General features: G+C 38.0%; 1 protein-coding gene across 6 annotated transcripts in view; it reads left to right on the top strand.

Moving 5' to 3' along the window:
• Positions 1-15,539, top strand: part of GALK2 (galactokinase 2) — a 165,139-nt gene that overhangs the window by 37,578 nt on the left and 112,022 nt on the right. For 5 of the 6 annotated variants that reach the window (XM_047766395.1, XM_047766399.1, XM_047766396.1 and 2 more), the window contains 3 exons: positions 736-859; positions 5,048-5,138; positions 8,833-8,979. In XM_047766395.1, the coding sequence (XP_047622351.1) occupies positions 736-859; positions 5,048-5,138; positions 8,833-8,979 (362 nt within the window). The remainder of the gene's footprint in view (positions 1-735; positions 860-5,047; positions 5,139-8,832; positions 8,980-15,539) is intronic. The other variant, XM_047766397.1, reaches the window with a different exon arrangement.

Below are 15,539 nucleotides of genomic sequence, written 5' to 3'. Positions count from 1 at the left end.
GGTTAGGCTATAAGGATAAAAAGCAAAGTCTTCAACTTTAGTGGGTTGATTGGCTTAGGGAGGAAATAATAACATAATGTTAATATAAGGGAGAGGGTTCTAAAGGCTTCCATTGTTCACATTTAAAAGTTAATACAGTTGAGTAACAGAGAAAGGAGACATTGATTTTTCTTTTTTGGGGGCCGCACCTGCAACACATGGAAGTTCGCAGGCTAGAGTTTGAATCAGAGCTGCAGCTGCTGGCCTACACCACAGCCACAGCAACACCAGATCCAAGCCTCATTTGTGACCCATGCCACAGCCTGTGGCAATGTTGGATCCTTAACCCACTGAGTGAGTCCAGGAATCGAACTCACATCCTCATGGATACTGGTTGGGCTCCCAGCCTGCTGAGCCACAGTGGGAACTCCAAGGCATTGTTTTTCTTGATGCCCTCCATAACTAGTCACAAAACATAAAATTTGAAGATAGTTATTATGAATAAGAAAATGCAAAAAACTTATAAATATGTAAAGGTGTTTAAAAATCAACAGACGCTAATAACTAGTATACTTATTCTAGCAAAAGTTCCTGGGTCACATGTCAGAGAAAGAAAATTGAAACACTTTTTGCCCTTAGTATCTTTATTTTATGTAAAGCCTGACTGTGGTCAAGTTTTTCCTGTATGTCAGCTTACTCTAGTTTCTCTTGTTTCATATGCTAGCAATAATAAAAAATACTTTCTCTTTATTCCAGGAGAGCACATAGATTATTGTGGATATTCTGTTCTTCCGATGGCTGTAGAACAAGATATGTTAATAGCTGTGGAACCTGTGAAAACACACACTCTCCAGCTGGCCAATACCAATCCCTTGTATCCGTGAGTATTTAGAATTATAGTTGTGTAATGATGTGTGTGTGTGTGTGTGTGTGTGTTTGTACCCAAATGAACTCTTTAGGAGATATCAAATTTGTAGTAAAACATTTAATTTATTGGAAATTTATATATGACTTCCAAAAGAATATGCTTCCCTTTTTAGTATTTATTCATTTAGTTCATTTACTCATTTATTTCAAACATTAACTGTAGACTTATCATGTATCAGACCTTGTTTTAGATACTGGGCTAAAAAAAGATGATAATAATTCTACCTTTGCCCAGAAAGCACTTATCATCGATTGAGGTTAATATTTCTAGCAAAATCAAGGCTGGTGCTTTTCTTATATTGCTGGGGTACCCTCTTATTTTCTTATCATAGATAATAGCATGCTATATTATCATTTTCTGCTTATTTGCCTATATTTCCCAGTAGACTGTAAGCTATGTGACTTCAGGTACTTTTACCTCTCCAGTGCTCTGGAGTCTGGAGTCTGGAAAATAATAGGTGTATGTTACTAGTACATATGCTTTATCAAGTTAAGAACATACTTTTTTTTTTTTTTTAAGAATCTTCCACTTAGTTTTGTTTTTGTTTTTGGCCATGCCTGTGGCATATGGAAGTTCCCGGGTTGGGGATTGAACCCATACCAGAGCAGCAACCTGTGCCACTGCAGTGACAGCGACCAATAATTAACCTGCAAAGCCACAGGAGAACTCCAAGGATGTACTTTTGTTTTTGTTGTTTTTTAATTCTTGGTTTGCTAAGGTTAAAAAATTACTGGAGTTCCTGTTGTGGTGCAGCAGAAACAATCTGACTAGGAACCATGAGGTTGCAGGTTCGATCCCTGGCCTCGCTCAGTGGGTTAAGGATCTGGTGTTGCCCTGAGCTGTGGTATAGCTTGCAGACACAGCTTGGATCCTGCGCTGCTGTGTCTCTGGTGTAGGCTGGCAGCTACAGCTCCAATTAGACCCCTAGCCTGGGAACCTCCATATGCCATGGGTGTGGTGCTGAAACAACAAAAGACAAAAAAAAAATTATTACTGCATATTGGATTTTATTGAATATCTATTCAGTATTGAAGATTAGTTTAAAAAATATTACGCTGATGTATTTTCTCATATTGGACTGTCTTTGCCTTCCTGGGATAAGCCTTACTTGCTTATATTATGTTGTGTAGGATTTGATAATTTAAAAAAAGGATTTTGGCATATAGTCAGCACATTATATTTTTAGCTTATTACTTATTGGATAGTTTGCCTGTAGTAATGTTCATTCATTCAGCAACTATTATATATGTGTCTATGCCAGGTTGTGCAAGATAATAGAAATTCCTGACTTTTACATGAAACTTGTAAAAGATCTTTTTTTTCTATGTGTTTTGCATGATTGAAAATATACCTCATGTACTTTTTGGGCCCTTTAAAGAAAACCTTACATACATTACCTCAAACACAATTTTGTGTCATTGTAAACATTTAAAACTGGGTGCCATAGTTTGTCATCCTGATTTACTCAGATTCACTTAGTACTCCTACCATTGAATATGGGGATTTTCACTTTTTCATAAAAGCAGAGCCTGAGACAGACTTGGAAGGAGGTAGGGAATTTGGGAAATGATCCTAGAACCGTAGGGAAGGAGCATGGAAAATGAGTTAGGGAAGCAGAAGTGAGTTATCAAGGCAGGTAGCCCTCGATGTAGGTCAGGGGCTGCATTTCACCAGGACCCCCAGGAAGTATGCAGCAGGCCTCCTAGAATAGTCCACATACTGTATAGTGTACATTACATGAAGAACCCATAAATTCTTTATTTTTCACCATTGATATTTACATCATTTCCAGTTTTGGGCTATTATGAATAATTCTGCTATGGATATTTGTGTACAAGTCTACGTATGGATGCATGTTTTGTTTTTCTTGGGTAAATACCCAGGAGTGGACTGTCTGGTTTACCTTTTAAAGAATTCACCTGTTTTCCAAAGTGGTTGTATGAGTTTACATTCCAATCACCAGTGTATAAGAGTTCCAGTTGCTTCATGCCTTTGCTAACATGTCTTTTTAGATTGTAGCCACTCTCATAAATGTGTAGTGGTATCACATTATGGTTTTTAGGTCATGTTTCTCATTCTGAAGAAGGTGGCACTTTTTAGCTTTTTCTTTGTTTCTCATCTAGGTGCCTACATCTGTGCAAATTTCCTCCTCTACATTTCCCAATATACCACCATCCCTGTCCCCCAGCTCCTTGGTTTGTTTTTTTTGCTTTTTTTTTCAAGATCTGCTTATTTAACAACAGAACCCGTTCAGTTTTTATAACCTATTTTTTTTCTGCCTTCCAAATTCTGCAACCTCTTGTTAATGGTGGGCTATATATTTTAACTCCTGTGGGTGATAGTAACATGTTAGTCATCTGGAGTCAGATTGTATCCTTAAAGAGTCACTAAGCCTCTCTGAGCCTCTAAGGAAGCCTCCATATTCGAGCGAAGTGTGCTGACTATAGAAATGATGCTGTATGGTTAGGCCATTCAAGATGGCTGTTCTCCTGCTGTCCGTATATCCCCTGCTCCACCAGTCCATGCTTCACCTGTACCCTAATAGGGCCCAGTTAGTTACCACCTTTGTGTTTGTCCCCTTTCCCCAGTTCTGGCTTCCCTGGTAACTAATGAGCCAACCTGACATCAATTCCCCCTATAAGTGGTAGCCTCGTTTTTCTTCAAATAGCAAAGATTGCTGCTTTGTCTTGATTTCCATCTGCTGTACACAGTGGGGTGTGGCTCCAGGATGATTTGTTGTGGACCTGTAAGATCTCCTGTCCAATTTACCGTTGATGTCTCCATCACTGTCTCCGGGCTCTTTCTTTGGTTTTGAGGCTGGGCAGCTGTAAGGGTTGCAGGCTATGTTATTAGGATAGTGCATGGAAGGTACTTGCTACAGTGACTGACACATAGTAGTGACTTATATGAAGAGCACTCAGTCAATATGGGGAATGTTACTTATTTCCTCTTTTAAATTGATCTCCCTGCTCTCTCCTATTTCACATATTTTGTCTTTTGGCTGATTTAGAAGCTTATATACTTATTTTTCAGTTTGAAATAACTTTTGTCTTTCAGAGAGGTCACAAAAATAATATAAAGAATTCCCACATGTGAACTGATATGTTCTCAGTATATCATATTAAGAAGGCACCACATGTCTCTCTAACTGTTGTTAATTTTAATCATGTGGTTAGGGAGCTGTTTGCCAGATTACCGTAAAGTTACTAGTTTCTCCCTTTGCATTAAGTATCTGGTGGGGAAGTACTTCAAGTTTATGTTACTATCTTGTTTCTCATCAAAATTTTACTCACTAACTTTAGATGATTCTTTGCTGAAACAATGATCTTGGAGCTTGCTGAATAGTGATTTTTTTCTTTCTTTCTCTTTTATGGCTGCACCTGTGGCATGTGGATTCAATCTAGGGATTGAATCTGAGCTGCAGTTGTGACAACACCGAATCTTTAACCACTGCATCTGGCGGGGGAATCAAACCTGCACTCCCAAAGTGACCCAAGCCACTGCAGTTGGATTCTTAACCCACTGTGCCATGGTGGGAACTCCTGAATAATGATTTTTTGATTTCTACGATTTCTTCTATTAGTTGGCATTTTGCTCTAAGGAAGAGCTTTCTCCTTCATTTAGCTCTTTATTCATTTGTTATTTTATATAAGTATAGATTCATGGTATCTTATTTCAGTGAGTTATGATCCACTAGAATAATTATTTGTCTTGTTTGTTCCTTCTTTTTCTTAAACTGTGCAGTTGGTATAATTGGATAGGTGGCAGAGATTATGGAGAAAGAAGGCCTTGAGTGCTTCTTTTCTAGTAAGAGGTGTGTTAAACAGCAGACCCAAAGAATATAAGCATTTATGTGTTTATACCAACTTAACAAGGACCATCATGAAATATATTGGTTATTCTCCGTTACAGGAACTAAAAAATAAGTTGAAACCAGTTTAGTTGCTAAAGTCACTGCAACTTCTCTTAACTTTTAGCTGGAGATGTTTGGTTTTGGGGGTATACGGTAGAGTACATATACTGAGTTAAAGGACAATGAAATTTCAGTGTCACTATCTTGGCACAAGATGGCAGCAGTGAGCCACCAATTCCATAGCACATCATCTCTAGACTTAAAAGAACTGTCTTTTGCTTTTGCAGGGACTTCAGTACTAGTGCTGATAACATCCAGATTGACAAAACCAAGCCTCTCTGGCACAACTATTTCCTATGTGGATTTAAAGGAATTCAGGTAAATCAGTTTGTGAGGCATCTTACTAGCAGTTAAGGTTATGATGTGCATTATATCATGGTTTATTTTATTTACTCTATCATTTTTGCCTCCTTTCAATACTCACTGATGTTTCTGTTCTATTTTGCTAGTTAATGTATTTCAGGGTGTGGAAGTAGATGGGGCTGTTTCTGGGTGGTGTTCATAGGGGGCAGTAGTGGCTGTTCATGCATCTAATACCTTTCTGATTTTCAAATCTTTGTTCAAATTTTCTTTTGAAAGATTAAATTCTGGTAATATTATTTACATTTTGTTCTAGGGAGGTATAGGTGTGCACTGTAATAGGATTTAGAGCCATGAGTTTGAATCTGGATTCTACCTAGCTGTGTTAACTCCCAAAACCTTACGTTTGTCATCTGTGAAATGATGTCATTACTATCCCATCAAAGAGTGTTGCAAGGATTACACAGTCCTTGACACACAGTAGGCATTCAATAAATGGTAACCTAGTGTTGTTATTCCTACTTCAGATGGGGTTAAACAAAAGATGTCGTGAAATTTATTAAAGTAATTTTTTTCCTGGAAACATTGAATAACTGCTTTGAACATCTTTAATGTCACATACAAGAACAAGAAAATGTTTCCACTTTCTCTCCTAATTAAAAGAGCATGAAGGATAAAAAGAAAATTGATTTGCCAAGTCAATTTGATTTGTTTTGTTAAAGTCCATGTTTTAGAGAGCTGTGTTCCTTACTGCCTGGTGGTCCCATCTGAAACTTGGTCATGAGTAGCCTACTCAGTGGCATATCCATTACAGATATGCATCACATTTATTTCTGACATATAGTCCTAAACTCTACTTATGGTACTTCTGCTCTTAGAGTACCCACATTCATCCCACCCTCCTTCCCTTACTCTCTCCTCTCCTTCCTTTTTTTTTTCCTTATTGTGAAAAAGATAAAAGTGTTTATTGGAGGCTACATATGTGTGGAAGAAGCAAAGTACATGTGGCAAAGCTCATGGGTGAGCTCAGAGTAAGTTAACACATAATGGGGTGGCTTAGGTTGCTTATATAAGGGCAGTTTTTCTGGCCAATCATCTTCATAGTTGGTCCTGGTGTAAGCACACATCTCTCAGCCAAGATGGATTCCAGCTGGCATCATCTCCCTCCTTTTGTCCTTCCCTAGACTGAGGGGCCTTCTCTGTGCATGTGTCAGGCTAGGAAATCCACAAGGATGCACCCAATCAGGGCCCAGTGCTCCCACTGATACCCCATCATGAAGCAGCATCAGGAGACCAGCTGCAGCTGCTCAGCCTAAGGTCTATTTATCTCCTACTTCAAGATGTCTGTTCTGGCAGAGTGAGGGCTTGGGTTTCTGAGTATCTACTGTGTACCAAGCCAGGACATCTCCCTTGGGCTCGAAGGGAGGTGACAAGATGCCCTGAGTTCTCCTGACCTGGCCTTAGGTAACTCAGCCTAGAGACCTGCCTGCCTGCTTTCCTTCCTTCCTCCCTTCCTCCCCTCCCCCAATTCCCTCCCTCCTTTCTTTCTTTCCTTTTTTTCCCCCTTTTCCTTAGAGCTACACCTGTGGCATATGGAAGTTCCCAGGTTGGGGATCAGATCAGATCTATAGCCACCAGCCTACACCAAAGCCACAGTAATGCGGGATCTGAGCCGAGTCTGCGACCTACACCAGAGCTCATGGCTACGCCGGATCCTTAACTCACTGAGCGAGGCCAGGGATTGAACTGGCATCCTCATGGATACTAGTTGGGTTCGTTATTGCTGAGCCACAATGAGAACTCTCCTCTTTTCTTTCTCCTGGACACATGGTAACAACTTAACAGGAAAAGTTATTGGCAGGTTTTAAATCTTCAAATCATTTGGCTTGTCATATGCATTAGTAGGATTACAGTATTTTGGAAACATTCACTTGGCAAATGCAATTTGATCTTTATAGCAACATACTTTTTTAGCATAGGGGTAAAGTGACCTAAAGAAAAAAGTTTCTTTGTGTTATTTTTGAGAATTTCAGGTCTTATAGACTTCCTTTTTGATCTGACAACTTATATGCAAAGGCAGGTCTGTATAATGAGTTTTTGGCAGAAAAGTAATTTAATGTTAGCCTATTTAGAAACCTTCAAATTCAAATACTGGAAAGTTCCAGAGGATAATCTGTTTATATTAAATTGAACATGTTATCCTTTTGGAATAGTGCTATTATAGAACTTGGCAAAACCCATTTGCGTTTTTAAATCTGTTGTACACTTTAATTTAAACATTGCGTGATAAGTTTGTAAGTATGATTCACATTCAAGACACCGTGTGGATCAGTTTATGGTTAAATATATAGTGTTCTCCAAGGATTTTTTTTTTAAACAAGCTGTCTGATGTTCTGTATGAAAGGGCATTGGCAGCAGCAGTGCTTCAGTTTATAATTTGTTTGTATTTCTGGAAAGAAAATTTTTAGGTGATTTGAAATCAAGAAGAGAAGTATATCCAACTGAATCTCTTCTTTTGTGGTGGACAAATTTTGCCAGCTTAGGAAAGAAAAGACAAAAAAAAATTAAGGAAAAAAACCCCAGTCTTTTATTTGCAGGGTTTTGTTGTTAATTGGGCTATTTTAACTAGTTTATTGAAATTTCTCCCTAGAATAATATGTATGATGAAATGCATAATTATGTAATGTAATAGTATTTCGTACTTTGGTTTTGAGCCATCTAAGTAATTTATAAACATGATGGTACTTTTTCTTGAGGAGGAGGTGGCTTTGAATTTATTTTTAATTCTAAACCACAAAGGGAATGATATGATATCATCCTAAGTGTCCTCGCCCTAGATATTCATCTCAGTAGAGCTTTCCATCTTGAGCTCAGAGTCTGATTATTTCTTTGGGCTTTCTCTGTAGAAACATAGTTTCCCTGCTTTTGTGTAGAGTCTGCCTTCTCATTTGTGGTTGAATTATAATTTGGCTGTCTTGAAAGCTACCATATGGCTAAATTGTATCTATAAACTTGAGTAAAAATCTGGATTTCCTCATATAGATGACTTAAATTAAATCACAGTGACAGTATGCTGGCCCAGGTTTCTGACCACAGGGGAAAAGTTCTCAACCAGAAATCAGAGACTGGTTCCTACTTCCAGTTCCTTATGAGTGATCTTGGGGAAAGTGTCTTAATCTTTTGGTGCCTAGATTTCTCCATAAATAAAACAGGACTGAGAAAGTTTGGAAGGTCCTCTGAAGAAAAGTATTCCATAGAATACTCCACTGAAACAAACCACTGCTTGGCATTAGACTTTTACAATCATAGAGTGTTGGGTTGGTTATATAGAGATTTAATCTGCCTCACTAATAATTGTGTATTCTTTTCTTGCTACTTAAAATTGAATTATAATTGTTTACTGTTTTTCATTATTTGTTCAAATCAATATTCACGAAAAAATCATTCAAAACAATTTTAGGAAATGAATCACTAGCTTTTTCTTCAATGATGTAAAAATTAATCTTCAGATTATAGTGCCCAGTGGCCAGGAGCCATTAAATGAACTGTCATGTTGTTATGTATAGACTCAACTAAATTGAATTGCAGAGGTAGTTTCTATAAGTAGCATAAGTCCTTTCGTAAACTTTTGCTCTCTGGGGAATGAAAGAAGATTCTACTACTCTTTGAATCCAACTAAAGTTACTAGCGCTGTTTTTCCTTTTGTTCTTAGGAACACTTTGGTCTTAGTAACCTGATTGGAATGAATTGCTTGGTAGATGGAAATATCCCACCTAGTTCTGGCCTTTCCAGCTCCAGTGCTTTGGTCTGTTGTGCTGGCTTGGTGACCCTTACTGTGCTGGGAATGAACCTGTCCAAGGTAACCAATTTGAATGAGTTAGCCTGACAGAACCCTCTCTTTCTAAAACATTAGCCTTGAAATTTTAGAATTCAAACACCTTTCTTTGAAAAACTCTGTCTTACCCGAAACAACTGCACATGTGGGCATGCATTGTAGCATATTAAGTTCTCTTTGTGATAAACCACAGGGTAGTTGACAACTTCCAAACAGTGAGCAAATATGTGAAGAGCTGTACAAAAATGTCTTAGATTAGGTGTTGAGATTGACTGCATGGGTAGCTTTTTAGATCACCTCATTAGCAAGGTAAGTTTAGAGCAAGAAACTCTGGGCTTCATAGTTGGGCCTGCTTATTTTCACCCAGAGCCTTCAATTAAATATTTGACAAGCAGTGAGTAAAAGGGTAAAGACCAGGCAATAAAGGAACTGAACATCATAATCTGTTTATGCCAGCAGCTTAATCACTGAAATAAACTTTTTAAAAAATGCTGCATTGAAAGAGGAAATGCTTGCTTAAAGAAGACATAAATCCTATTAGAGGTCGGAAAGCCTCAAATTTATAAGTTCACGTAAATCTCTGACTTTGCAGTTCAGAGTAGGTGCGCTCAGCTTTAATTAATGTTTTTGGAGTTCTTGTTCAAGTAAAATATTAGTATAGGTTCTTTTTTATGTGTATTCACTACCAGGTTTGTGATTGATTTAGGAATATAGAATGGGCATCATGTAGATCAAGACAAAGTCAGCCACATGCTTGCTCTTTCTTAATCCTGTTTAAACGTCCAGTGTGAAAATTTTATATGTAAGAGGAAACAGAAAAATGAAGGAGTAAACAAAGTTCCAGATGGAATTCTCTTCAGTGGTCACATGTAACCATACATTAATTAGTCCTTTGTTGACAATGGCTTGTTTGGAGGAAAGGGTAACTTACTTGCTGTTATTTAGTTTTTTATTGAGGGGAAAGAAAGCAAGAGAAAGCAAGTCCATATGTAAAATGTGCTTCCGCTGGTACTGATGGTTTGTTTATTCATTTGTTTATCATTCGGCCATTGCTTATCTAGTGGCTACTTTGTGCTAATTAATGTTTAAGGCATTGGTGATATAATAGGTATAGTTTTAACTCTCACAAAACTTAGGATCTAAAAAGGGGAATAGAGAGAAGTAAAAGGGGAACTATAAGAGAGTGTGATGAGTGAATAAGTGTGCTTGGAGTAGATCAAATCCAGTATAGAGAACATAAGTCATCTAAGCTGAGACAGAAGGATTCGCGGATGTTGGTCAAGAAATACTGATCGCATGATAACACTGATAACACTGAATAGACATGTTCCAAGTGGAGGACACATCATGTGAAAAATATTGAGTGATATTTTGAAAAATGTCATGAGTGATCATGGTATGTTGGAGGAACTAAAAGAGAGTTAATCTGGCTGAAGCATATAGTAATTTGAATGACGGAGTAGGAGACCAGATACTGGGCCTTATAAACAATGTTGAGTAATTTGGGCTTTATCTGGATATTAGTTTGTAAAACCATTGCAGACTTTTAAGAAGAGAATAAAATGATCATATCTATATTTGGAAAGATCATCCTGGCTCTATTATGAAATCGAGACTTGATTATCAGTACAGAGATGATTTGGTCTAGGGAATTTGCAGTGAAAATGGAGGGAATTAGATGACAGATTTAAGATACATCTTAGTCAGAAACAAACTTGATTATTGACTGGGTGTGGGACAGCAGAATCAAGGATTATACCTAGGTCTCTGGCTTTTTGTGATTCCCTGGGATAAGGAATATAGATGAAAAAATATGTTTGAGGGGAAGGCCAGATGTTGAGTGTGAAGAATGTGTGGGTATACTGATGGAGTTATTTAGTATTTAGTTATGAACAATATTTCTGAGGGTCAGGGGGGATATTTGGATCATCCATTTGAGAGTCATTAGTGTATAATTGATTTCTGAAGCTGTAGGAGTGGAGAACATCCAGTGGAAGAATGTAAGTAGAAAGATTAAGAAGACTAAGACAGAGGGAATTCCCATCATGGCATAGCAGAAACGAATCCGTCTAGGAACCATGAGGTTGTGGGTTTGATCCTTGGCCTCACTCAGTGGGTTAAGGATCTAGCATTTCCATGAGCTGTGGTATAGGTCACAGGTGTGGCTCATATCTGGCATTGCTGTGGCTCTGGTGTAGGCCGGCGGCTACAGCTCTGATTGGACCCCTAGCCTGGGAACCTCCACATGCTATGGGTGTGGCCCTAAAAAGACAATAGACAAAAAAAAAAAAAGAGAGAGAAGAAGACTAAGAGCTCCAACAAACATGAACATTTGAGGGAGGACAAAGGAAGAGATATCCACTTGAAGAGACTGAGGAGTAAACAGACAGATTAGGAGAAAACGAGAAAAGTCAGGCAAAGACAAGGAAGGGTATTACCTGAAAGGAGTAGTAGTGGTGTGAAATGCTACTCTGGGGTTAAGTTAGACAGGGACTAAGAGGTACCCATTGAATTTGGCATCCAAGAAGTTGAAGGAAACTTGGGCATGAGCAGTTTAAAATAGGAGTGGATTGAAGGGTCTATGTGAAATGAGAAAGTAGACAATTTCAGTGGATACAAAAAGTCTAGATAGGCCTGAAAAAGAGTTAATCTGGTGTCTGTGGTTGGGGATGAGGTCAAGGAATTAATTTCTTTTCTTTTTTTGGTACTTTTCTGGTGCCCTTTGATGGTAGAATATCTAAGGGAAAAGAAGATAAAGAAAAAGAAACACTTGAACTTTTAGAATTTAATTCTGGCTGTTCCTGTGTTTTCAAAGTCAGAAATAGCAACTGTATTGGCCTAAAAACAGACACATAGGTCAGTGGAAAAGAATAGAGAGCCCAGAACAAAGCCAGGTATATATGGTCAATTGATTTACAACAGAGGAATCAAGAATATACAATCGGTAAAGGACAGTCTCGTCAGTAAATGGTGTTGAGAAAACTAGACATGTTTGCATGAGACATGGACTGGTCTCATGCAAAATTGGACCACTATCTTACACCATACACAAAAATGAAATCAAAATGTGTTAAATACTTGAATGTATGGCCTGAAACCATAAAACTCCTAGAAGAAAACATAGGTGGTTAGTTCCTGGTCATTGGCCTTTGCGATGACTTTTTGGATTTGACACCAAAAGCAAAGGTAACAAAAACAAAACAGAACAAAAAAAAAAAAAACCAAGTAGAACTACATCAAAACTAAAAAGCTTCTGCACAGCAAAGGAAACCATTAACAAAATGAAAAGTCAAGCTATTGAATAGGAGAAAATATTTGCAAATCACATATCCGATGGGGGTGAATATCCAAAATACATAAAGAACACCTACAACTCCCTAGGAAAAACCCAAATAATTCAATTTAAAAAATAGATAGAGGGTATGAATAGTTTCTGTAAGAAGATATACAGGTGACCAAAAGGCACATGAAAATATGTCCAACATCACTTGTCATCAGGGAAATGCAAGTCAAAAACTATAATGAGATATCACCTCATATCTGTTAGAGTGGCTGTGCTAAAACTTATAAAGAAATAACAAGTATTGGTGAGGATATGGTAGGAATGTAAATTGGTACAGCCACTATGGAAAACAATATGGAAGTTCCTCAAAAAATTAAAAATAGAGCTGTCATGATCTAGCAATTCCAATTCTGGGTGTTTATTTGAAGAAAAAAACCTTACTGATTCAAAAAGATATATACGTCCTTATGTATATTGCAGCTCTATTTACCATATAGCCAAGATATGGAATCCATTGATGGATGAATGGATAAAGATGATGTGGTGTGTGTGTGTGTATGTATAGGTTAGGGTTAGGGTTAGGGTTATGTATATATATATGTGTGTGTGTATACATATATATATATGTATACACACACACATACAAGTTATATATATACACACACACAGTGGAATAGTATTCAGCCATAAAAGAAGTGAAATATGGCCATTTGTGGCAACATGGATGGACCTTGAGGGCATTATTATGCTAAATGAAATGTCAGACAGAGACAAATACTGTGTGATTTCACTTATATGTGGAATCTTAAAAATAAATAAATAAATAATAAAAAACTAAGCTTATAGATACAGAGAACAGATTAATGGTTTCCAGGGGTGTGAGGTGAGAGATGAATGGTGATGGGAGTCAAAAGGTATTAACTTCCAGTTATAAAATAAATAAGTAATGGGGAGGTAATTTACAGCATGGCAGCTATACTTAATAATACTGTAATATCTCAGTTTCTGAGAGAATAAATCTTTTTTTGACTTTTTTTAGGGCCTCACTCACAGCATATGGAAGTTCCCAGGCTAGGGGTCAAATCAGAGCTATAGCTGCCAGCCTACGCCACAGCTACAATGTGCAATCCAAGCCACATCTGTGACCCACACCACAGCTTATGGCAATGCTGGATCCTTGACCCACTTAGCAAGCCAGGGATCAAACCTGTGTCCTCATGGATGCTAGTCAGATTTGTTTCTGTTGAGCCATGATGTGAACTCCTTAAATTTTTTTTTAATTGGAAAAATAAACCAAGTGTACTTTATCAGAACTGTGTGAGTCTATCCTATAGGGAACAATATGTATATTCCACACTCGTCTAAGTTGTACTGACAATGCTTACATTTTCTACGGGCTGAGCCTAACTATTTGGAGAGTTTCTTCCCTATAGTAAGATGGAATCTTGAATGAAAGGAAGTCCCTAATTTATCCAATTTGTCTTTAGTTAAGTGCCTTTGTATGCTTTACTCTTAAAAAATCATAGAACGGAAGAACTCAAGGGACATGAGAGATGAGCTAGTTCAATTTTTTTTTTTCTTAGCTGATGGATCAGTCAGTGTCTCGATAGGGAACAAATGGCACATGGTATAACTGAAGGAGTTTGATTTGATAAAGACATTGGTTACAGAGGTGTGGGTAGCATCAAGGGAACCAACTAGGAAGTGTTCCCTTGTGCAGCCAGCAGCCATTGTACTTCAGGAGCTGAGGCTATAGAGCAATGTTGCCAGAAATGCAGCAAGTCAGGGACAGAGGCAGATGCGGGGAATGGCAATGAGTGGGGATGGGCTAGGGGAGTTGTTCATGGAAGTCAGTCTCCTGGGGTACAGAGAGGTGTGAGAATGGGGGGACAGGAAGGCAAGCAGAGAATAACCAGCCTTTCTGATAAGAAAGTAAGTCCCATGAGAGACTGGTGACTAATGCCGTTCCAACTGATAAATAATCCCCTCCCAATTATATGTATATTAAATACCCTAGTCAGTTGCAGATAAGAACTACTGCAAATGGGATATAATAAATACATACCAAACTTGTTAATTTACTAATAAATTAAATGTTGCATGTCTGAAATTAGTAAAATAAGATGGCTAGTTACCCTGTAAGTCTAGAAGACAAATTAGAAATCAAAATAGATCTGACAGAAGAGTATGGTGTGATAAAAGACCTGCGAAATAGAAAAGGCTAGAGACTTCTAGCTTCAAGATGACAGAATAAAGACTATCTACTCTTTCTTTACCCTCAATTTATTATTCTTTTCTCAGAAAATCATCCCCAAATGATAGGGAAAACAAAAAAGCACAAGCTCCATCTTTGATAAATCAAGGAGACATAAATAATCCTAAATGATGAGATACAAAGATGGAAAGTGGGTGGAAGGATGGTGCATGACTTAGCACAGTGGAGAAAGGTCAAAGCCAAGTGCCTGTGAAGGGAGGTGCAGATGGAAAGTAAGCTGACTCACAGCTTTCCGGAAAGGCTTAGGAATTAGAGGCCCCAGATATCATAGGAAGCGGGGTGACATGGTGGGTGGGAATTGATTTGAAAGTCTTTATGAGGAGCAGTTATACCCTCAGCCCACTCTTACCTGGCTAAGTAAGGAGACCATTTCTTCTCACCTTTGCAGGGGTTTATGCAGAAACAAAGATTGTCTGGATTTGGGGTCATGGAGCATTTAGAAAGGCAGGACCAGAATAGAATTTAAAACTGGAGGATTAAAGCACATTCTGCATCTGAACAGTGCAATTCCCTTTGTCTGGTCAGCTCTAGCATACTGCCATCTTAGCTTACTGGTACACTCCACTGGGAATACTAGAAGTTCCTTCTCAGAGGAAACTGAATTATCCTAGAGAAAAGACCATACATATTGATATTTGGTGACCCCCTCCCACAAAAGCTTTTCAGCTACTCTGTGACTCTATTAGAAGCCCATTTACGAAGCTTGTAATCAGCTTTTTAGTGACTCACTTTTTTTTATTTTTAAACTTTTCTATTGAGGTATAGTTAATTTACGATGTAGTGTTAGTTTCAGGTGTATGGCAAAGTGATTCAGTTTTATGTGTGTGTGTGTGTGTGTGTGTGTATTCTTTTTCAGATTCTTTCCTCTTACTATATTGAGCATAGTTCCCTATGCTATATAGCATATCCTTGTTGGTTATTTATTTTATATGTAGTAGTGTATATATGTTAATCCAAAACTACTAATTTATTCTTCCCTCCCCCTTTCTGCTTTGGTAACCATAAGTTTGTTTTCTATGGCTGTGG

The sequence above is a fragment of the Phacochoerus africanus genome, chromosome 2 (genome assembly GCF_016906955.1).
Source record: "Phacochoerus africanus isolate WHEZ1 chromosome 2, ROS_Pafr_v1, whole genome shotgun sequence".
Taxonomy (NCBI): Eukaryota; Metazoa; Chordata; class Mammalia; order Artiodactyla; family Suidae; genus Phacochoerus; species Phacochoerus africanus.
This window is presented reverse-complemented; position numbering and strand designations above follow the sequence as displayed.